A 23976-nucleotide genomic window follows, 5' to 3' on the forward strand; every position below is an offset into this window, starting at 1 on the left:
ATTCATGCTCATATTCTTATAATCCATTATTGCTGTTTCATACTTTATATACATACATGTATGTCATACGCATTATGACGTCACAATTTCAAAAAGCACCTTGCTGCTTATTAATTTTAATTGTGACGTCATAATGCGCATACTGTCAAGCAATACGTGATAAAGAGAGTAATCAAGTTCAACTTACACTCTTAAGACACCTCCTTCTCAATCCCACTCTCATTTGCAGTTCATAATTTATCATAAATATTTTTTTATATAAATTTATATATAATTTTGTGCAATTCAGATTAAAAATTAAAAAAAAAGAAAAATGTTTAAATTACAAATAATGAAACAAGTAATTGAGGGATAGCATATCTAAAATAATAAATAAATTAAAAGAAGAAAATACAATCAATACATAACAGATTATTTAATAGATAGGTAAACTCTGTAAATAAATAAATGAAAAATAATATATCATGCCCCGTACATGTAAATGTATGTACTGGCATCTTTCAAAGAAACGTACTGAATAATTAAACACACAGTGTTACACAGATATTTTAAAGGAATCTAATGAACAAGCATGTCAGTCCTTTGATGCATACTGCGACTGTAGATAATTTTTATAATTTATTTATAAATTAAAGTAAAATTAATCTAACATTCGCCATTATACCACACCTAGCTTTTTGCCCTTCCAAATGACATCCCCGGGGGTTAGTCCATCATTGCTGTAATTTGATTGGCTGACGTAAATCACATGTAATACTTCCGCCATATTGTCGAGACAGAGAAGTTGAGCACTTCGTCTTATAGGTTAACTGATCGTGGTGCTGAGGGCGATCTGAGCCTCCATGGACGAGAGACGATCGTCTGGCAGGTAGATAAATTATAAGAAACACAAATAAACACAAAAATCAAACATAAACGACAATTCAAGTCATAATTTGTTAGCAGTCTTGGAAAACCTGACTCATTTGCATCTTGTTGACATTTTCTTTGTTATTGTTTTCGTAAATATATTTTTTGAGCATTGCCTAACGCTCTCAATAATATGTTTGAAAAAGGAAGATTTTCTTGAAAAATGTAATACTGCCAAAATTCTGAGTAATCCATAGTCAACAAGAGGTTTTTTTAGAACTTAAGAAAATAAAAATGTTTCGAATTTCCTCGGTAATGTATGCACATCAACACCGTGTGAAATCGAGAAGTTTCAGTGCATCTTCATGTGAATATCAATATTCTAGTTCAAATACATTAAAGGGAAAAAATTATAGAATGATTTAATCATTGCAAAAGATTAATTTCGTCCAAAAAAGATTAGATACAAACACAAACTTTCTGATATATATAATGGAAAAAAAAAATCTCCAATACAGAGATGATGGAGAATGTTTAATTCATTTGTCATTATCATAATGACTATGTATCAATATTTTTTTTTTTTATTTATTGTTATTTTTAACTAATGATCATGATAATACTGAATTCAAATGATAATTTGTGGGTTATAACATTTGAGGTAGAGAATCGTGAGAATTGGTGGAATTTAGTTTGGCAATGCCTTATTTAATTTTTTTTTCACATGAAAATTATAAAGTCAAATGAGGAGGATTTGCTCAAGAAATAAAGGATCAATTTAAACTGATTAGGATGTAAATATGTATTGGTTATATGTTATAAAATTCCATAAACATGGTAAAGTACTATGTTTAATCTGTCGAATCTGTACGATTACATGTATTTACCCTCAGTTGAATGTCATATATATATATATACTATTGAGAAGTTTTTAAGTAATTGCAGTAATGCTGGATTAGTCATTCATAGATATAAATTGCATATACCTAAGACTTTAACATGTTTAAGAAATTCTAAATTGTGGCATGTTTGCCAGCCAAGGGTTTTCGGTCCACTCAACTCTGATTATCAGACCGAAAACGCTTGGCTAGCAAAGATGAAAGTGGAGATGCATAGGAAAAAGAATTTATGAATTCAAAATTTTATCACAAAATGGGTATGTCAATTTCTATGATCTGTATATGCATAAGCCACTGGCTAACAAAAGTAGCAGTTATGTATACTTTTAAATGTGGTAGTAATACTTTTAGTTAATCCAGTTGCAATCAAGGGTGTACAGAGATTTACCCAAGGTTTTATTCTATACACCCTGGGGCCGAAAACTGAAGGGTGTATGGAATACAATCCAGGGTAAATCCCCCGTACACACTTTATTGCACCTGGATAACGAATTTATTTTGTATGTACCCAAATTAATTCTTTGTAAACATGAGTCTAATTAACTGTGTCTCAATCTATCGATAATATTAACTACGTACTACAATGCATCGTGACGTCATGTTATTTGCTTTTTTCATAGAGAAACTATGCATTGTGACGTCACGTTATTTAAACCTGGCTCAAGTCGGGTGCACAGAAATTTACATCCAACTTTGTTACCAATCAAATCTTGTGTTACAAGCTACATAGGAAATAAGAACTTCAATTATATTGTGGTAATGAGCATGTAGCAGTAATTACATTTTGAAAATATACTGGAAAATTGTTGTTGAATTAATGTTGATTCCCAGAATTGATCATGCAGTAACTATTTAGAGTTCATTCAGGAGTTAATTCATACCAACTTTTACACAGGAGGTCAGGCTAATTTTATCATGCATTAAATATATTTACCATGATTCTGAAAAAAAACTACTTATTTTCAAATTGATACAAAATTGTAACTTAGATTATTATACTTCTGTTAAAATGTTTCCTATATAAAGTTCAGAAGGTAAAATAGCTATCCTTTATGCTCCACGCATAGCAAAGCTATACCCCGGGGTATAGTTTTTGCTATCCACCCTCGGAAAATTTTCATGCAATTGTTGCCGCCAATTTTGATTTCCAGCGATAAATCTTTGAACTGATGATGTCATAATGACTTCAGTAGCATTGTGACGTCATCAGGTTTCAGATTATTCTTGCAGAATAAAAAAAATTATTATCTTACTCCAAAAAAATTCAAACCTCAGAAATTATATTATACATCAGTATAATAAAACGCTTATCCACTGGTTGTGAGTGGGATAGCTCTTTTATCAAACCCTTGACAGGAACTATTCCCCTCGGGCAAGCCCTCGGTGAATAGTTCTCTGTCGCGGGGTTGATAAAAGAGCTATCCCACTCACAACCAGTGGATAAGTGTATACTATACAGCATGCTTAACTTTGAATCTCTTTTTCACAGGGCAAAACGTCAAAAGCCCATAGATGAAGGATCATGGGATTGCAGCGTGTGCACCTTTCAGAACCCCGCAGAGGCGTACAAGTGTGAAATGTGTGATGTGAGGAAGGGGACATCAACAAGGTAGGAGACCGACACAGATATTTCACATGTGTATAAATTTGATATGTTCCTTTTTTGCAGGACTGTTTGGGTGAAATTGAGGGTGCTTTCAAATCAAAATATTATTTATGTGTATAATTGGTCATCCCACAAGACAATGTTTCAAAATCAAATATCAGTCTGCAGCTGTCTTTGACCAACTAAGAATAAAATACTATGAAGATTCTAACCCCTACCCACACATTTAGACTTAGAGTTTGACACTGGTACATGGTATCCATGCTTTACAGAGAAGTTGTTTTAAAATAAACCCAGTAAAATACCAATTCCAGGCTTATCCATAAACATATGATGCAATTTAAAAAAAAAAAATTTAAATAAAAAAATTTACAATGATTTTTCACCTTTATTCAACAAAAATTTCATGAAAAAGTCAGTTTTAAATCGATCATTTAAATGAAAAGTCATCTGGCTCAATTATCATGTGTATTAGCAACTGTTATCATGGTAATGTGGAAAACAATATGAAAGAGAAAACAAAGTACAGAATGTGAAAAGCTTCAATGATTTACTGTAAATGTATTATAAGTGTGAGATATTTGGCGGAAAATGATTTTCAAAGTACAGAATGTGTTAACAAGTAAGCTTTAATGATTTATATTTCCACCAAAGCCATAAAAAGAATATCCAAATGTAACACGTTTGTATATTTTCATTTTGGCTCAAGATAAAATTACAAATATTTAATGTACTTTATTTTTACATCAATGTACTGGTTCATCAATAGGCACAGTTAAAAAAAATCACATGCAGGGTGGGACAAATAGAGACAAGAAGCGGGGCTTGTAGCATGTGGATTGGAGGAATCAGTAGCATGTAAATATAAGGAATAACTGTCAGATTTTTTGATTTCATGACGATGATCAATTGATTGGCTTGCATGATAATTTTATGCATAAATGCCTTCGGTGTTTTTGTAAATTATCACACAAGCCAATCGATTGATCATTATCATGAAATCGAAAAATCTGAAAGTTATCCCTTAAAAAATACATTTCAAAAACATATATGCATGATATAGATGAACAATACCGTAGTTGATTTTTTTGTCTCCTGGAGAGCAGAGTGACAAAGCATCACTTTACCTGACATCTGTCTGTCTGTCTGTCTGTCTGTCTGTCACACCTTATATCTCGAGAACTGTAAGAGATATGGATTTGATATTTTGCACATATATTGTTTGGCAAAATGGATTTTGTAAAATACCATGGTTATTAACCTTGTTAACCTTTAACTTTTACCTTCTTTACAAAATAAATTATTGTTTTCTGTGTGATAACTCTTTGAAAGTAAGGTGAGTCAACTTCTGGATAATTTAGCCTGAATGTAAATTTTGTCAGATGACACATAAAATGCCTGATATACATGTTAATTTTGTGTCATTGTCTTAGTGTCTGATGTCAGTGGGTAGGGACTATTGAAATTGACATGGCAGACCTCATGTATTTTAAATCAAAGACATATAATAATCTTTTATGTCTCTGTTAATATATTAAACAACATTTTTTTATTTATTTCACATATAAATTATAATATGTTATCACTGTCTAGTTTGTTGGATATGCCAGGGCAGCAACCATAGTTGGAAATGTGGGATAATTATGCAAATTATCCTGTGTTCCCAACTATCATTGATGCCCTGGCATACCCAACAAACTAGACGGTGATAGTTCTACTTTTCAGAATGTTTTTTTTTTCATTTAAGAGTAGGGCTGGGCAAAAATATAGATATTTCGGTATATTGCAATACAATGACAAAAAATATGGTATTGTAATACGTTTTTGTAATATCGGTATACCAGCAAAATGCTTAGACTAAGGAATTTTATCATTAAATATTTACATTTCAAATAAATTTCCCCTATGATTCTTTACAAAATAAAATGCAGTTCATTTTCTCATGAACTACATTACATATGTACCACGAATAAGCATGAATATCTCCATTGTTACGTCATAATACCGCACTTGACGTCAAAAAATATAGTGCACACTGTTTTGCTTTAAAAATGACAGTTGAATGGCATAAATTTATGGCAAGTCATCAGAAAAATAATGTAATTATAAGAAATGAATTTAATTTTTGAATATTCATGAGGTATATGAACTAGTCTACAATGCTTCACGCCGGCATATTTATCATGAAGCGCTACCGCGCTTCATGAAATATGCCGGCGTGAAGCGTCGTAGTTCATAACCTCATGTATCTTCAAAAATTAAATTCATTTCTTAAATATAAAAATAAATGTAAGAAAGGTTTGTTATGAAGCCAAACAGTAAGACAGAAGCTGTTTTATGTGTGTACTTCAAAGCATAACTTCATATAATCAACAAGATTTTTTTTCTCCTTTTGGTTACTTATAAAAGTTCTGTACATTCTGCGTGTAAATTTAAGTTAATATTATAGGAAAATGCCATTTTATTATCATTGAAAATGTTGCAATACATATTGCAGTACAATTAAAAATATCGCAATATATCACAATATGAAATCTCTGGCCAATACCCAGCCCTATTTAGGAGGTAAGTCTATGCTTTTAAGCAAGTGCATTTTTTTTAAATAAAACGTAATGAAAAACATCAGCATTGCCATCCTTTTTTACCTAATTTGCAAAAAATACCAGAGAGAGGTTAATTTAGCATATTTTTTATTCATTGTGAGGCAGGGTTTGATAATAGGCATTTTCATGAAGTCATGATAATGTATTGTAAAGTTGTATGATCATGATGATGTTCAGTTACGTACCACACAAACTTATACTTGATATCTGAATACTATGAAAATACTTTGGGATCAGTATTCCACAATGGATCACGTAGACTGACAATTGTAGTAAAATAGACTTCATCTCTGTGGAGGATTGTTTGAAATATGAATTACTAAAAAGTAAAATAATTTTGTTAAATATAATTTCAACTTATTTATTTGAGGATTGAGGAGCTTCATTTTCTTTGATTGATTGATTGTTTATTGTTTAATGCCAAGTCAGCAATATTTCAGCAATGTTCATTTTCTTTGAAACAATGTCTTAAACCATCCAATGATGGATGTTTTCCTTTCTATGCAGAAAAATGCATTCAACTAGGATGTGAATAACTAATAAATAGCTGACCACTCTTACTTTAATTTACATATTTAATGAAGCCACAAAGCAGGCAAAACATGAATTCCTCATGTTCCTTCCTGGAAACACTCTTGTTTTCTGTAATTGTAACTCATTTGGGACTGCAAGTCATAAACTTACAAAATGTTCAGGCTTTTCACTTTCACTTCTCTAACAAATTTCAAACCCCTTTTATACACCATATATGGGTAAAATAAACCAAAAATTGGGATTTTATGGTTTCAGCTTCTCTAGGACTCTAGGTCAGAAAGGAGGTGACCAAAGTCTTTTTTTTTTTTTTTTTTTTTTTTTACATTTTTAAAAACTTTTTTACAGAAGTAGTCAAACTGACATTTACTGTAGGTGTGATTGTGAGAAATAATAAGCCTTCCACCAAAACTGCAAAATTCCAGCCCAACAGAAATTCTCATTTAACAAACTTCTTGCAATGCACATTAAAAATAATAACAAGCTTTAATCTACTCATGTTTAATAAAAAAAAAAAGGAGAAGAGAAATTCCGTCATGCTGGAATACTATCGCAATCTCTAGATAAAAATTTAACTTCTATTGGAAAATTTGTGTGTAACTAATTTTCATAAAATTTAACATACTATTTAGTAGGTAAGCTAGTCAATTATTCTTGTTTTTTACAATGACATGACATGCATTTAGCAGCTAGCATGTTATTTATTAAGGAATCTACCTCTGAAAATATTGTGAAATCTCACTATAATAGCGGAATGCCACAATTATAATAGAACGTGTCCTCATACTTACCTAGTTAAATATGCTTTTTAGCTCACCTGAGTCGAAGGCTCAAGTGAGCTTTTCTGATCAAAATTTGTCTGTTGTTGTCGTTGTCGTCGTCGTTGTCGTAGTAAACTTTTTACATTTTCATCTTCTTCTCAAGAACCACTGGGCAAATTTCAACCAAACTTGCTACAAAGTATCCTTGGGTAAAGGGGGTTCAAGTTTGTTCAAATGAAGGGCCACACCCTTTTCCAAGGGGAGATAATTATGAATTAGAGAAAAAATAATGGCATTATTAAAAAATCTTCTTTTCAAGAACCACTGGGCCAGGAAAGATGAAACTCATGTGGAATCATCCTCAGGTAGTGTAGATTCAAGTTTGTACAAAACATGACCCCCGGGGCTAGGGTGGGGCCAAAATGGCCGACCCAAGTTTTACATAGGAATATATAGGAAAATCTTTAAAAATCTTCTTCTCAAGAACCACTGGACCAGGAAAGATGAAACTCATGTGGAATCATCCACATGTAGTGTAGATTCAAGTTTGTTCAAATCATGACCCCCAGGGCTAGGGTGGAGCCAAAATGGCCGACCCAAGTTTTACATAGGAATATATAGGAAAAATCTTTAAAAATCTTCTTTTCAAGAACCACTGGACCTGGAAAGATGAAACTCATGTAAAATTATCCTCAGGTAGTGTAGATTCAATTTTGTTCAAATCATGACCCCTGGGGCTAGGGTGGGGCCAAAATGGCCGACCCAAGTTTTACATAGGAATGTATAGGAAAAATCTTTAAAAATCTTCTTCTCAAGAACCACTGGACCAGGAAAGATGAAACTCATGTGGAATTATCCTCAGGTAGTGTAGATTCAATTTTGTTCAAATCATGACCCCCGGGGCTAGAGTGGGGCCAAAATCACCGACCCAAGTTTTACATAGGAATGTATAGGAAAAATCTTTAAAAATCTTCTTTTCAAGAACTACTGGACCAGGAAAGATGAAACTCATTTTGAATTATCCTCAGGTAGTGTAGATTCAATTTTGTTCAAATCATGACCCCCGGGGCTAGGGTGGGGCCAAAATGGCTGACCCAAGTTTTACATAGGAATATATATATATATATATGAAAAATCTTTTAAAATCCTCTATACAAGAACCACTGAGCCAGAAAAGATGAAACTCATGTAAAATTATCCTCAGGTAGTGTAGACTCAAATTTGTTCAAATCATAACCCCCGGGGCTAGGGTGGGGCCAAAATGGCAGATCAAAGTTTTACATAGGAATATATATGAAAAATCTTTAAAAATGTTTTTCTCAAAAAACACTGGGCCAGGAAAGATGAAACTCATGTGGAATCATCCTCAGGTAGTGAAGATTCAAGTTTGTTCAAATCATGACCCCCAGGGCTAGGGTGGGGCCAAAATGGCCGACCCAAGTTTTACATAGGTATATATATAGGGATACCTTTTATAATCTTCTTTTCAAGTACTTCAAATCCATGATTAGTGATATTTATATGGAATCATCCTTAGGTAGTGTAGATTCTAGTTTGTTCAAATCATGAACCCCTGGGGGGGGGGGGGGTTAAAATTCAAGCCCCCCCCATCTCAGTAAACTTTCAGTTCTGATCTGATATGTGCTTTTTCCTAGCAGATGTGCTCAGGTGAGCGCTGTGGCCCCTGGGCCTCTTGTTTTTCATTTGACCCCAGATTCATATCTAAATTTGCATACTTCATAAAAACTGTAAAAGGTCTGTGTGGAGGAGGTGTGGGGAGGGGGGACTGGTTATTACCAAGCAGCTGAGGAAGCCGAAATAATAGAAGACCCTTGTCATGTGCATCCAAGGTTATTTTTTATTGTAGATTTCTTTTTAAATACTCCTATACCTTATATTTTTCACAGATGGATAAGGTTTACGTTTTTGGAGTAGGCCCTCTTTCCAAGTAAAAAATATCTACATTATCCATAATAATGTAGATATGCACACTACAAAGTTTTTCTTGGCTGACGGATCTGACTTACTTTATCTGATTGAGTTAAAGTTACTGAAGCAGGTTCATTCAAGTTTCATTTGAAGCCCTTCCTGAACCAAAACTTGAACGGATGATGCATTAAGAGATGTACATGTACATTTCAAGCATTGCTTTTGGTGCTTGACTTAACGTGCATATTCTGGATGACTAGGTATAGGTTGTGGTTTGTAGAGCTGGTCTTTTCATTAGTAACTTAAACATCTCTGTAGACTAATCCTGTGTAAAAGTTGCATCATTGGATGCAAACTAATATGTTTTTGTGGGACTCTTAAAGATGCCTGTTCTTGGGGTGAAATCGATCAAGATTATCCAATTAAATTAAAGGGAGATTGCCAAATTCAGAAAGTGTATGTCAATGAAAAAAACTAATGAAGCTAAACACAGGTTGACATTTTAAGGGAGATAAAAATATGATAATTATGCAATATTCTGTCACAATCAAGATTTTTAAAAAAAATTATCTTAATTGTTTCCATTTTGAAGAACATTAGGTATTTTGGAATACTGGTGTGTGACTTAAATGGACAGATATAATATATGAATTAAAGAATAAACTTTTATCATGCCATAATCTTCACTTTTCCAAAATAGTTCTTCCTACACGTACCTTTATGTCCTAATTTTCTGCTTGATAATCTTCAACCCCATTGAGAAGATTTCCTAAGCCAATTTTAAGAGATATATAAAAGCTCAGCTGTAAGCATTGTTACATAGCTAAATTATATCTTCACATTGATAGAAAGCAGAATTACTCATGTGTATTCTGCCCAGAGACTGGTATGGGTGATGTCCACCCACAACCATAACTACTGTCTTGTTTCTAAATCCCTCCTTATTTAAAGAGCTTCCTACAGATAGAAGTTCTCATGATTGTAGTAGAAATGACCTTCACTTGAGTGAAAAAACAGATGTAATTTTTTTTAAGTTTGTGTGCATTAGATATGTACTTTCCAGTAAAATTTACGTCACAGTTGGTGATGTGGCTCTTGCATGTTTGTTCTCATTTGATTACCCCCGGGGTGCTGGCCTTCCAGGTTCAACTTTTAAATCAATGTCATCTTTGAAATGATTGCAAAAAATTATGGGTTATCTGACAATATAAAAGTTTGAAAGACTTTCTTGTAATAAATTCAATCAGTTGTTTGAATTCTATTGTTGTTGTAATATCTTTATGAAGGCTTATTGCTAGAAAATGGGGGGAAAGTTTGATTTTTATATCTTTGAAATTCGTGGTATTTAAATTATGTTTCGTGTACAGGGGAGAAGATATTCCCAGATGATATTTTGCTGACGCACAGTTGTATTCTTGCTTACTGTGTAGAAAACAATATGCCCTGACACAATCAAAATGAATGTTTAACAAATGATGTGATAGAGAAAGAATTCTGAGGATTTTTTGCATTTGTTATATTAGGTAAATAATGTGGAGAACAACCTGGGATACCTTGTTTTTTGTACAAGTGGCTTCATCAGTTTTATTTGTATTATTATATTTTTTATAATATTTTATGATGTATGATTTTTAGTCATTTAATATTAGATAATTGACATTTTCTTCCAGATGCAAGACGTTATTTTATGGAAAACTGCTTTAAAAAATGAGCATTTTTGTAATAATTTTGATACATTCTTTGTGAAATGTAACTTTAAAATGTCTATTGCATACCCTCTAATTTATTTCTGTAGATGCATGTATTTTTAACAGAACAATGAAGCTGAATAAAAAGATTCTGATACAGTCTGATATTTCTTCACTATTATATATTGTTGAACTGGTAATTCAGATAAACGCTTCACATATCCGGACAAATTTTCCAGATAATTGAGGCTCCACTGTATATTGTTTGGGGAAAAAAAAGAAAACTTTTCTGGTGTTATTTTAAAGATCCTAAGATTCTCCATTTAACCTACATGTATATCAATCTTGCAAATATTTACTCTAATTTGGCCTTGTTTTCTCTCCCCCCCCCCTCCATTTTGCCTTTATCATAATGTTGAAAGAATGAGTTACACTCCCTTTTGCTTATGGAGTGCTGCTGAGGCTTACATGTACCATATATATATTACATTACTAGGCTAAGTTTGCCACAGTGAGTTTAAGATACTACATGGTGACACTTAGTCACTTTTTGATTTTAGGCAATGCACTTAGAAGGAACGATAACTTATAGCTTCTCTTTTCCATTGCATGGCATTGAACTTCGAAATCATTTAATCTGCATTCAGCCTGTTTTCGTTCAACTTAAACAATGATTTAACTCAGGAAGGGAGTGGAACAAAGCGATGAATATCGAGCTGACGTTTTGTCAGACAGTGGGCTACAGAACGTATTGGAAATTGTGCAGCAATTCGGTGAAACTGCGTAATACGGTGTGGTTTTTTTAAGGGGCGGGTTCCCCCTGACTCAGCAATTAAAGAAATCTCTTTGAGAGAGATAAAGAGAATTATCCCACGGCTTGTTATAAGACTATTGTGTATTGTCCAGGTATCTTATCTGTAGTGCCCGTATCTGTTATCAGGTTGCTGACACATATTTTATGACCTTTAGGCTGCCAGGAAGATGAAATACTAGATAAGATTTGAGATGAAGAGTATGTTTGTGTCTTATTGGCATTGTCTAATTTTTCTGACGTTTTGTTTTATAAACTTGTTACGTCAGTCTTAGGGAGGGTTACAGTTAAGTAATATATTGTGTCTCTTTGCTTCAGTACAGGTCTTCAGATGTCGGTCAGGAGGGAGAAAGGTTTGATGGAAGAATGTTTCCTCCAATTTAAATGACATGTTTAATGATTTCTTTTAGTGCAACTTCCATGCGTATGCACTTTTAGATAATCCCTTCATAACTGAAGGTTATGGAGACGACCTACATGTGCGATTTTTATGTACAAAGCATATTTACTTTCACTTCTTATAATATTATTCATAAAAAGAGTACAGTGTTATCAATTTTCAAGTGAATGAAAAATTATTAATGAGTTACAATCTTCTCTTGTTGTTATACTGTTCCATCACTCCAGCGAAAGCATGGACTTTCTTTTATAAGTGAAAGCATTTCAGTCAAGTGTCAAGATGTTGATTGAATTTTGTTAAGATTGATAGAATTGATATAAGTAGGCGCTATTAATCAATGGAGTCTGCTATCACTCCCACACGCTGTGTAAAGTGCATCTATTCTAATAGCCAGTTAGATCGGTCTCTGTCTTTGCATTCTTCTATTTCTGTCTCGTAAGCATCTGGACCCGGTCCATAGTCAGAAATGTGAAGCCCAACTCACGTGTCCCTTGAAATAGAAGTTCACGTAGATGTATTTTCTGAACCTTTTCAGATCAACTTTGTTAAAAAAAATGCTAATAAAAGCTGTATGCATTTCCAATAATGCTTTGACAACAGTAGTTACAGTGCATAATGCGCTTCCCTTTTTATATAATTTGATTTTACCTATCAGTCTATACTCATATATAAGAGGGGGTTGCAGAAAAACCTAAATATTTGTCATATGCACTGAAATTAGTTCACTGGAAGAAGGCTATACTACGAGTCAATGAAGTAATTGAGAAAAAAATGAAACTCATTGAGAAGACGCTCATTGATTTATTGTGTGAGTAATTGTTGCACTTTAGAACACGAACGATGAGTAGTATAAACGACACCTTCATAGGTTTCATGCATCGATAACTCTGAGTATGACTACATGGTTAATCAGTAAGACCTGGCAAATTAACTTACCATTTTGCTCCTGATCCTGTGAATGAATAGACAAGGTGCGTTTTGCGTTTATAGTAGAATATAGTAAGAAAACCCTCTCATGTCTCAATTTTTTGATTAATCAATTTCCTGTATTGTTTTTTGACGCTTAATTTTCTTTCTATGTTTAACTTTTTTGATGTGCAGATGTGTAACCATATGTTCTGTATAACGAGTTAATCCAGCGCACGTGTGTGATTTCGAGCCCAAATATTTTTATGTGTTCATGATGACTGTACAATTGATTTTTATTGTTTTACTCATCATCGTAATCCTCTAATTAATTGACCATAAAAATATTTTTTTATTCCCACCTACATGTACCTATATTTAAAATTACGTTTCCTTATTGATTCTTTGAAAAAGCAACAATAAAGAAAAGAAGCATTAATAAAGCTTTGCCAAATTACGAAATTTTTGATAATAATAGCTTTTGACATGAGGGTGTTTTAATAGACTTTTTAGGACTTGTGTATATGGAATTGCCACATTTCTGCATACCTGTACATGTAACTGCGCCGTCAAGCTCAAGCAGTCGGGTTTGTGCAAAAGTATTCACTGCTTTAGAAAATCCTTATAACAAAAACAAGAACTGAATCTTCAAACCCCTTAGATATTACAATTCGATCTCTTGTCATTTTTTAAGGAGTCATGATTTTTTGGCTGTACATATTGATAATAGATGAAGTGTCATTTCTCTCCGATAAAATTAAGACGGTATATTACATTTATTTTAAAGCATAACTCATGGATTAATTGGTCTTAAGTGGTGTAATGTCGGATAATCTGTTAAGTAACTAACTGTATGTATACAGACTTTATTAGATAACTATGGAGATCAGGCATTTTTTTATTGCTTAAACACATGTAATCGAATGTGAACACCTTTATCCTACTTTAACCTCACGTGGGAATTTGATCAAGGACATATAAAAGATTGTATACAGGTGTTTTTTTTGCAAATAAAAGGATCGGGGTGTTTTTTTGTTTCAATGATTAAAAGTATTATTTTATAGCGAAAAGATAATAATAAGATTTAACTGGGTTTCTAATGCTAAAATTAAATGTTTAATATGCAAGATGGTTTTGTGTTGCAATTGTAATTGGAAAAGTGATTTGCAATCAACGAATTTACCAAAGCAAATATATATCATACCAAAACTATTATAGTGTTCTGAGAAACGTATATGTCGTCTGCTTTGAAGGGTTTTTTCCCTATGAACATTGTTCATGAATTTGTCTGCAAAGAGGAAAAACTATGTTTCCAAAAAAAGATTTTCATGTGTCCTTAGACCCTTAACTGTAATTGACTAAAATTAAATGTAGGAAATTAAATTTTATATGCAAGATGAGTTTAAAATGTATTGCAATAATGTAAACTGTCACTGGTGGAAAAGTCAAAGGCCAAGTTTTACATTTTTCAACTTTGTTTTATGACAGTGTAGTTGATAAATAATTTACCATAAAAAATATTGGCAAATATATATCATAACCATGGTAAAACTCAAGCAATATGTGTACCTCTTGTAGTTTGCGAGATATGAGGTGTGAGAAACAGTATATGAAATTCAAACTCGTAAGAAAACTAGTGCTAATTGTAAGGGTTTTTTCCCTTTTGGTGCCATATTCCCTGTAAGCTTTTAAATAAGACAAACTCTATGCATCTGCGATTTTAACAACATTTACAAAGAAGTGTACACAAATCATTTAAACTTTAGCATTGCACGCGTGCACATGTGAATGCATTTGCGTCCTGACCATATCATCTTGTCTACACAATCTATATTTTTAATACACTGAATATTAAAGTATTTAATCCAAAATTATTTAAAAAAAAAAAAGATTTTCATGTGACCTTATGTTGACCCCTTAACTGTAATTGCTAAATTCCACCCCGTTTGGGTGAAAACTAAGGGAGTTATAGCTGCAACAGTTCATTAAAGAACACTGTATCATGTGATGGGGTCCATTATATCTATCTATGTTCCAAATTTTTTGGTTGAAAACCAAGGGAAATTAAATTTTAGATTTTGTGTGTTTTCATGATAATTGCTTTATTTCATGTTGTAGGATATCCTAATGCATGGCTATGTTCAAAATTTCAAAGGATTTCGTCAAAAAACAAGAAAGATTTTGAGGCTTTAGTTGCAGCCAATCAGAGCGAAGTGCACGTGCATGAGCTATTTTCATCATGAACTACTAATATAAATTATGAGTTTCAAAGCATTTCATCTAAAAATAGAACAGTTGTGGCTATATCTATTATATTGGTCATTTCGTGTTGCACGTGCACGCTCTTGCAAGCACGTGCGCGCAAAAATTCTACATAACATGTCTACTAACCCTAAAAAGGTTTTAACTGTCACTGGTGTTTTTTGGAAAAGTAGGTACAAAGGCGTGTAAATAAAGTAATAATTTTAATATTGTAAAGAACTAGGTTTTTACTTTAGGTAAGTTCAAGTGATATATGATACTGTATGCGTGCAATTTATCAAGAAGCATATTTTAACTATTTTAAGTTAAGGGTGTTAGAAAACAATGTCTCAGAACTTACGGTACTTTGATAAATAGCATACATGTGCTTTGATTTTTACTGTTTCTAAAATATCATAAAAATGGTGGATATTGGCAGTTTATAACAAAGAAAAAAGAAGGTACTTTGATTTTTATTGCAATTTTAAGTCATCAACCTAATATATGTCTGTATGTATTGATTTTGTATAAGTCACAAGGATCATAACCATGGATTTTTAAACAAATTATATATTTGGAGCCATGTTGTCAAGACCAAAACACAAATTCATATGTGACAACAAGTATTAATATAAAACTTTGTAAATTTACCTCTTGCAAATGTCATTTTAAAATTGAAAATTCGAGATATGAGGTGTGACATACAGACACACAGTAAGCCATGCCTATACAAAAGAAAAAAAAGAAATTCAAACTCGTAAGAAAATAAGTGATATCACAAAAATTCGTAAACATATTGAAGATTTAGTTTAAACCATTTGAATGATTCAGTCAGTATGATAGTATAACCGATTATGTAACTTTTAAATTTCCATATCTTATAGCAATCTAAACCACCTTTTTCTCTTCATTTGTAATTGTAATAGTTAAAAGTATCGAAAAATCTTTATGCCTAATAACCTATGATTAAGTTAATAACAAAAACAGTCAATGATTTTATGCGTGTGTTTGATTTCTTCAAATGAACAAATCTGGTCCACTATGAAGATGTCTAATTATTGAACAGATCTTGAGTTTACATAGATACCTCACGATGTATTTGCTGCTGTAGGCTCGGTATCTTACAGGGGGTCCTGATTACAGAATCCAGCTTCTTTCTGCTTCACCAGAAAATAATTTGTTAATCGTCGGTTGATAGAAGCCTTAGCTATTGTTGTGTTTCTGCATGCATGGCCATCTATTAAAAGCAAGAAACCAAAGGAAGTGTCACGTCGTTAAAGCTGTGCTTTGTAATGGACCATTTGCAGGAGGTTTCAAATAGCGAGAAGCTTCGGGGGAGGTTTGGAGCAGGTTGTAAAGGATGCTTGTATTGTTAATAGATTTGTTGAAGACCAAAACAGATTAACTTCATTTGTTGTTTAAAGATATGTTCGTCTGACATGCCAAAATAAGAATATTAAAATGAACAGATAAAAAAGTATAAAACATAAAAGGGAAAAAAGACATTGTATTCAAATAAATTATATTTTGAACATATAGTTCCTTTTTTACGAAGTTTGTATTATTGTTGCAATGTGATTTAAAACAGATATCAAAACAAAAACCAAAATCACGATAGTTTGATATTATTCGGGAATTTGACTAATTTCAAAAGTAGAAAGTTAATGGATGAGGGAAAACTTGGCATATGCATGAAACATTATCTTGAATAACTGAATTGAATACAATGTAATAATAAGACTCTTTGTTACAAACCATCAAGGGATAGGCCTGCATCATTCCTCTGGCCGTTTATAAATAGGTTGAAAAATGATCGAAGTATGAAGTTCCCTTATAATTGATATCCGCTTCCTTGTACTCTGAAGAAAGTACTAAATTTTACTTCAAATAACTTGAGGTGTTTTCCTGGTGAAAAGCAAAACTTTGTAAATAATCTGAAATCTATTATTTGTCGAAATCATTGCAGAAGTTTACTATATCTATACTCATGCTAAATATATTATAGTTATGTAATAATTTTCCTTTCATGGATGTAGGTGTCCATCCGTGTGTGTTTTTTTTATAATTGTGTTCAGCTTTTGTTTCACTTGTCAAAAGTATCGAAGAAACTTATCCATCGTTAGAGAGTTGAATAAAAAATCGTATTGTTCTTATATGTACTGTTAAAGTTTGTTATGAATGCTTTTGAATAATAGGAAAATGAAAAAAAAAGTCCTTTCTTTGTACATTATTCTTCAATTGTCATACAATGTCATAGGACAGAAGAGTGCTTTTTTTCTATTTCGCTATTCTCTGCTTATTTTGCTTTCAACATGATTATTTTTAAACGTGCACTTACAATCTTAAATGTTACGTATTCTTTAAAAGGAAATGCCATGTTAAATCTTTAGATAAAGAAGTCTGTGTATCGCAGCTTGGCATTGATGCTCCTAGTATATAAAAATGTTGGAGTCCTGAAATCATTCAAAATTTCTGTCTTCTTTTTTGTGACCCAGTTATTGAGGATGTGATTTATACGTCTCTTAATTACTATTTTTAAAACAATACCAGCTTTGATCAAAAGGTTTCCAAATGTTTGCTAACAGACCTGACATGTTATTTATGGTCTCTTTATTAATAATTTCTTGTCCAGTGTTGCTATACGCTGAGGTTTTAAAATGAACTTTTCAGCTTTCTCTCAGTTGATGTATGTTGGCTCCAAGCGTTTGCATAAAAATCAGGTTGACCTTGGCTGTCTTAGAGAATGAAAAGAATAAAAAGATGCCGGAAATTTTCAGTTTTTGTTCTCTCCTTCACACCTAGCTTTACATCAAATGTTAAGGCATCGCTATACAGGGCAACATATACCTGTGGTTCTAATGAAATTAAACGAATAATACTTATCAATTAATGAAGCAATGTATATTTTTTTAGATCAAATGCCTTTTTCAGATATATATTTACATGGGTTGATTTTTTTTACTTTATAGACTAGTTAAATTCCAGTTTTGAAAATAAATAAGTTACCGCAGACGTAGGTGCAAACTCAAGGTTTGAAGAATATTGCTATTTTATTGTGTGCATGTATAGATTTCCCATTTATAATTTTATTTTTATACTTGCCCCCTAATCTTTTTAAAGAATAATATACCCTGGTATCTTTATAAGGCTTTGCTATAAATGTTTAATGAGCGTTTTTAGGAAGAAGATTGGTCTGCGTATATGACGCTTTTTACGCTTATAGGGAAATGTTCAGGGATGTTAGTTAGTACATAACATGTGCTTATTTAGTATATATATAATACATTTCCAAGAAAACGATTGGCATGTATTAAAAAGTACATGTATATCTCGGCTAAGAAAAATACTGGGGTTTTCACATGAAATTCAATGTCTACCTGCACGAGCATTGTCCTTAAAAAGTCCTGAATCAAACCTACAAAAAAAATTTGGAGTTAAAAAATATTCAGCAGATCAAACCTAAAACCCAGACACATCAATAAAACAAAGAAGAAAAACACTATAGCTTTATAACGATGTCTTAAAATTAATCCTGTCATTCGCGCAAGAATGGAGCAACTACTACAAGTACTATAGAGTTTAAGACTTTTCATTGTTTGCAGCTTTGTTTGATTAAATATTTTATATTTCCAAAATATAGGATTTTGAAATAAGATTACAAAAACATATACTGAGGCTATTTTTCTATAATTGTATAATAATTATATGTAGGCATAAACATTGTTTGTTCTTTAATGTTGTTTACTTGATTAGATTTCCGGTGTTGGTAAAACATCAGTCAAATTCTTACTAACGAATAATTTGCCAAATCTATTTAAGTTATAACTTCCTGCTTTTAATTAATCTCATTTTAAATGTAGGAACATTCATTCCCTGTGCTAGTGTTACTAAGTCAACTTTATCTTAACAAAAGAATTGGAAGAGAACATCGCCTCATATAAATTGGTCAGTCAAATTTGGATTAAGTTATGTTTCAAAGGATTCGTGTGTGCTTAGTAGTTTGATACTTAACTCAAAGATGTACTCCTCTACACGAGCTGATCGAAGAAAACACTTCAACTTGAAATTTAGATATATCGTTAATGTTTTATCACTAAACAATAATTACTTTCATTCATATCATATGTTGATTAGGTATATCCCAGTAAACTTGACATAAAGGACCGAATAGATTCTGCAACGTCTTTTTTTCATATTTGGATGTTTTGATGAAAAAATGGCAAGACCAACTAATAATTTGATTGTTTGACAAACGGGATGACCAACATTTCCATTGTCAATTTATGTAGTAATATCCTGCTATTACCTACATAGGATGTTCACATCTAAAATTTTCGATACACAGGAGCATATTAGATTCTTTTATTCTCCGAGTGAGGGTGCTGACAGATAAGTTGATGTTACAGGAACCTCATCAACCTCGTTTAAGTCAGCATTCTTATACATGGGTTGATGTTCAAATACAGTGTACCTCTTTATTCCTTCAAAGTAATTTGAAAGCCTCATTGCTTTTAATGAATAAAGATTTGCTCGAAATCTATGTTGAAGTTTTAACAGGTTTTATTTTTTTTTTCATGGATACCTAATGTTTTCTAATCAAAAGTTACATGAACGACCTTGATATGTTTCACATTTAGAATTCGTAAATCTTTAATTGAGGAAAGGAGTTCTACTAAATTATGTATCTACTTTATTTTAACCCAGTTACCTACATCGCCCTGCAGTCTATTAATTTTAGGATTTTTTATTTGTGCTTTTTATCGTATGCGTAAGTGTCGGCCTTAATTTATGATACACAAGGCGTAATTGTTTTCTGCAAAGGAACACACCCTTTTGTTTAAAATTATAATATGCTGACATGTTGATTTTATTTTTGGTGATATTTAACCTATCATTGATAATGACTGTAGCATAAGGGAAATAATTCTTGCAAATGATTGTTATGCAACGCTTATATAAGAGGGCATTGGATTTTTTGTCACATAAACTACACACAGGATACTTCTGTAAAAAGTTTTTAATTGAGTTTTTCTTTACAGAAAACCCAGACTGAGTGCTCAGATTGCTGCGCAGCAAGTCGCACAGCAATACGTGCCCCCTCCACCTCCCCCTCCCTCAAAGAAGGAGCGGATCCATTATAAATCAGAGGAGTTCGTGAATGATTCCTCCTCCAACGATAGCTGTGATGTTAAAACTGTTAGGAATACAAACTCTCCAAGTGTGGAATCCCACTCTAATAATACCAGTAATAATTTCATTATCAAAAAGGAGAAGAATTTCTCTCATTCCACAAAGAAAACGCAAAGGTAATAGATTTTTTATATATAGGTAAATCTTTGAATTTGTGTTGTATACTGGTATATATAAACACTGTGTAAAGATATATTAAGTTATTAGTGGCATTGTATCAAGCTAAAGGTCAGAACAATAGAAATGTGTTTCCTAAAGAATGACATTGCGAATCTGTCGAATATTCCAGCGCAGGTTAAACATTCCTGAAAAATGCAGACAGTGCTTCTGACATTAATATGTATACCTAAATTGAAAATCTGCCCAGTCAAAGGATCTGACGCCTGTTCCAAGATTTATGTATTCAAAATGCAATATAATGTGAAGGAGTTAAAGAATTTTTAAGGTTTCAGTGACCGCATGTCATTTTTTTTACCGTTGTAAGATTGTTTTTGTTTGTTGTATGCAAGATACTCTTCTTAAAAAAGATTAGATACAGTAAAGAGATGACGTCATGAAATTGAAATGCTACAGAGATTGACGTTAGCACCATGTTGCATAAATTTCTAGTTCCTCCCTTTTGTAATTCACTAAAATGGCCATCATTCACAGTTTAAATCATCAGATATGGCACATGGATTCTCACCTGAAGTCTTCATAAATTTGAAGACCCTTAGCTGTACATTAACATATCTCTACAGCATCTGCTTGTCAAGTAGAAAGACTTCCTGAAACCTAAAATTAGCTCATTTGCTTCTAATTTTATACCCTATTTGTAGGTCGACTCCCAAAATTGACAGAAGCAGTGCCGAGACTATATCTGTGACTGTTGGAAGCGTCACTGTTGCCATTACTGACTACAAACCGAAGCTGGAGAAGAAAACGTCATCTTCTTCAGCTGATATTCTTCAGAATGTGACATCAGACAGCAGTAACTGTTCCGTGCTTAGCGGCATTAATCGTCACCCCGAGGACTTTGTTGGAAACGGGAGTAATCATTGACACAGACTTTAACTTGTTTTTTTCATGTCATGTTGATTTATTCAAGATATACCCAAATCCAACACATGCGCACATATCATATAAAGGCACCAGGTGTTCAGGTGCTAAGATTAGTTTTTTTTGTTTCATCATAAATGCTACATTGAGGAGTCTGTCGCCTTCGTTTGCCAACATTGACGTATTCCTGTCAAGAATTATATTATCTCAGCGTTTTTGTGAATGGGTGACAATGACTATTCGTTATCAATTAAAATCTATGATAATGTTGTGGTGAGAACGTTTTATAATAGGTTTTTTCTGTATGTCTTGTTTATGCTTGTGTTTGAAACTTGGAATCAAAGTGTATATTAAAGGATGGGTTATTTATTTCTTTGCTATTTGTGCAGAGCATAAATTAATGTGCCATTGCTCCTTACTGCCAAGCATTTCTTTCTTTTCCTTTGGATGAACAATGTCTATTGACCTGCAATCAAAGTTTTATGTTAAAAAAATATTAATCAAGTTTTAAAAAGAAAATGGCAAAAAAGAAATAAAGAATGATTTATTTGACATTATACTATTTATTATATATAGAATATTATATTCTATAAGAGAATTCACTCACACTAAGTAAAATTAACCAATAACTTTTCTGTTTCCAAGGATTTTGAAGTATTTTGTTCAAAGAGTTGTAAAATGTATGACTGTGTGTCAGTGAAAGCTTTAAATATGCATTTTATTTATAAATATATAAATAAATATATAAATAAAACGTGCATTTGAATCACTGTACTTTACCTAGTTTGAAACAGTTCATGGAACTAATGCTTTTTGGTTGTCTTTTCACTGGTTGATTTAATTGTATTTCTTTTCTAGCTTTGTTGACTGAGTGAGTGCATAGAAAATGAGAGTATTCAATGTGAATGAGACCATTAGATGTAGAGTCTGCCATACTCAATTTTGTTCTCGAAGGATATATACCTATATAAAGAATGAATGAACATTTGTTGTGTCTTGTTTTATGATTGAATATACTATTACTAGTATACTAGTATTATCAATTTTTTTTATACATGTAAGTTTAAGGATATGTCATGATTTTCGGGGCTTTATGTATATTAGCCAAGGAGAAAAATTGTTAAATCCAGTAAATAAAAGTCTTTATAATTTATATATCATTTATTTAGACAATGAAAGTTTTCATGATGAATATGGATTGATTTTAATAACGAAGTTTTGAGACGATGTGAAAAGGTAAGGAATATTTGTATTTTCTGAAGGAAAGGATAAATATTTTTTACAATAAAAGTGATTAATATTCATAGATGAACGTGAATTTTAGTAAAAAATTAATTTGTATTTAATTACTGGTTGAAATTCTTTTTTCTCCAACACTATAGAACATCATGAATAAGTTTAAATTATTTGTATTTAATCCACTCTATTTATTCAGATTTTCATTTTAATCAAGGTCTTGACACACAAGTTGTTCTGAATAGTCAATGCATTTTCTAACATAGCATAATAATTTATTTACTCGTTTAGTCGTAGAATAAAACTTTAATTGACAATTGTTGTATGTGTATGCAAATTAGTTTTGTTTTTTATGTATCCGGCTTCCAAATTTGTTATTTAAGTTTAAATTTAGACACAAAATTAAATCGCAGCTTATTTACGAGAAAAATGGTGACATTAATTTTAGACATTTTTTTGCGGTCAAGACGCGCCATAGCCACCTTAAATGGACTTATATAATGCATTTCAAATAATTCTCACTGAGTTGTATCAAAGGAAAATAAAAGACGTGGAAAACGTATACGTTAAATACGTCTTACTTATATCAATTCTGATATTTTAACTCGAAATGCATTCTAATTTAATTTGAAAACCGCGAAAACAACTTACACACTTTTAAGTTTTACAGCATTTTAAAGTTTGATTTATGTCGCAAAAGAAAAGATTAGTTTATAGTTTATTTTACATAAACATGTCTAAATTACTTTCTATTTTAACTTTTGTAAAGAGCAGCTGTTCTAAGAATTCACTGCTAAGATAATTAATGGAGAAGTAATGATTTTTACATATTCAAGATACTAAATATATATGTACTTTTATTTTTATTTTGTTTGTCTTTCGAGTTAAATCCCTCCAAAGATATTCCACATTTAATTCTGATGCTTTTAGAGATCCCAGTTTGCTCTGCTTCCCGCTGGTACTGTACCAGTTGACAATTGAGCTTGATATCTGAACATTTCACTAAATCAAATACTGTATACAGGGTTATTTTTGCCCCGTGTAATTTTTGCCCCATGTTATTTTCGACTTTTCACACTGCCCCTTTTAATTCCGCCCCGTCACAGCTTTCTTTAAGGAATTATTGTGTTCTTTGAATTCGTCCTGTTTTTAATTCGCCAGTCTGTGAGTATAGGGCGAAAGGGTTGGAAATAAAACGGGGGCGAATTTTTTTCTGTATACAGTATAGTTACTGGTATTAAAATCTTCAAATAATGCAGATTCTAAGGAAGTTGCAAAATTTTATATA

At 32.2% G+C, this 23976-nt stretch overlaps 1 protein-coding gene across 1 annotated transcript; it reads left to right on the forward strand.

Moving 5' to 3' along the window:
- The first annotated feature begins 727 nt into the window (after positions 1-727).
- On the forward strand, positions 728-22605 carry LOC134246730 (RING1 and YY1-binding protein-like). The gene is made up of 4 exons (XM_062729086.1): positions 728-868; positions 3238-3357; positions 20264-20530; positions 21233-22605. Exons 1-4 carry the CDS (start codon positions 843-845, stop codon positions 21453-21455), a joined length of 636 nt encoding a protein of 211 aa, XP_062585070.1. The 5' UTR covers positions 728-842; the 3' UTR covers positions 21456-22605.
- The last annotated feature ends 1371 nt before the right edge of the window (positions 22606-23976 follow it).

Source organism: Saccostrea cucullata, unplaced genomic scaffold (assembly GCF_032062105.1).
Source record: "Saccostrea cucullata isolate Sc308-1 unplaced genomic scaffold, CSIRO_AGI_Scuc_v1 ctg159, whole genome shotgun sequence".
Classification (NCBI taxonomy): Eukaryota; Metazoa; Mollusca; class Bivalvia; order Ostreida; family Ostreidae; genus Saccostrea; species Saccostrea cuccullata.

Coding starts and splice junctions, on each gene's coding strand:
- LOC134246730 (XM_062729086.1), top strand. CDS start 843: ATGGACGAGAGACGATCGTCTGGCAG. Junction 3,358..20,263: donor AGGAAGGGGACATCAACAAG/GTAGGAGACCGA, acceptor TTTTCTTTACAG/AAAACCCAGACTGAGTGCTC. Junction 20,531..21,232: donor TCCACAAAGAAAACGCAAAG/GTAATAGATTTT, acceptor CCCTATTTGTAG/GTCGACTCCCAAAATTGACA.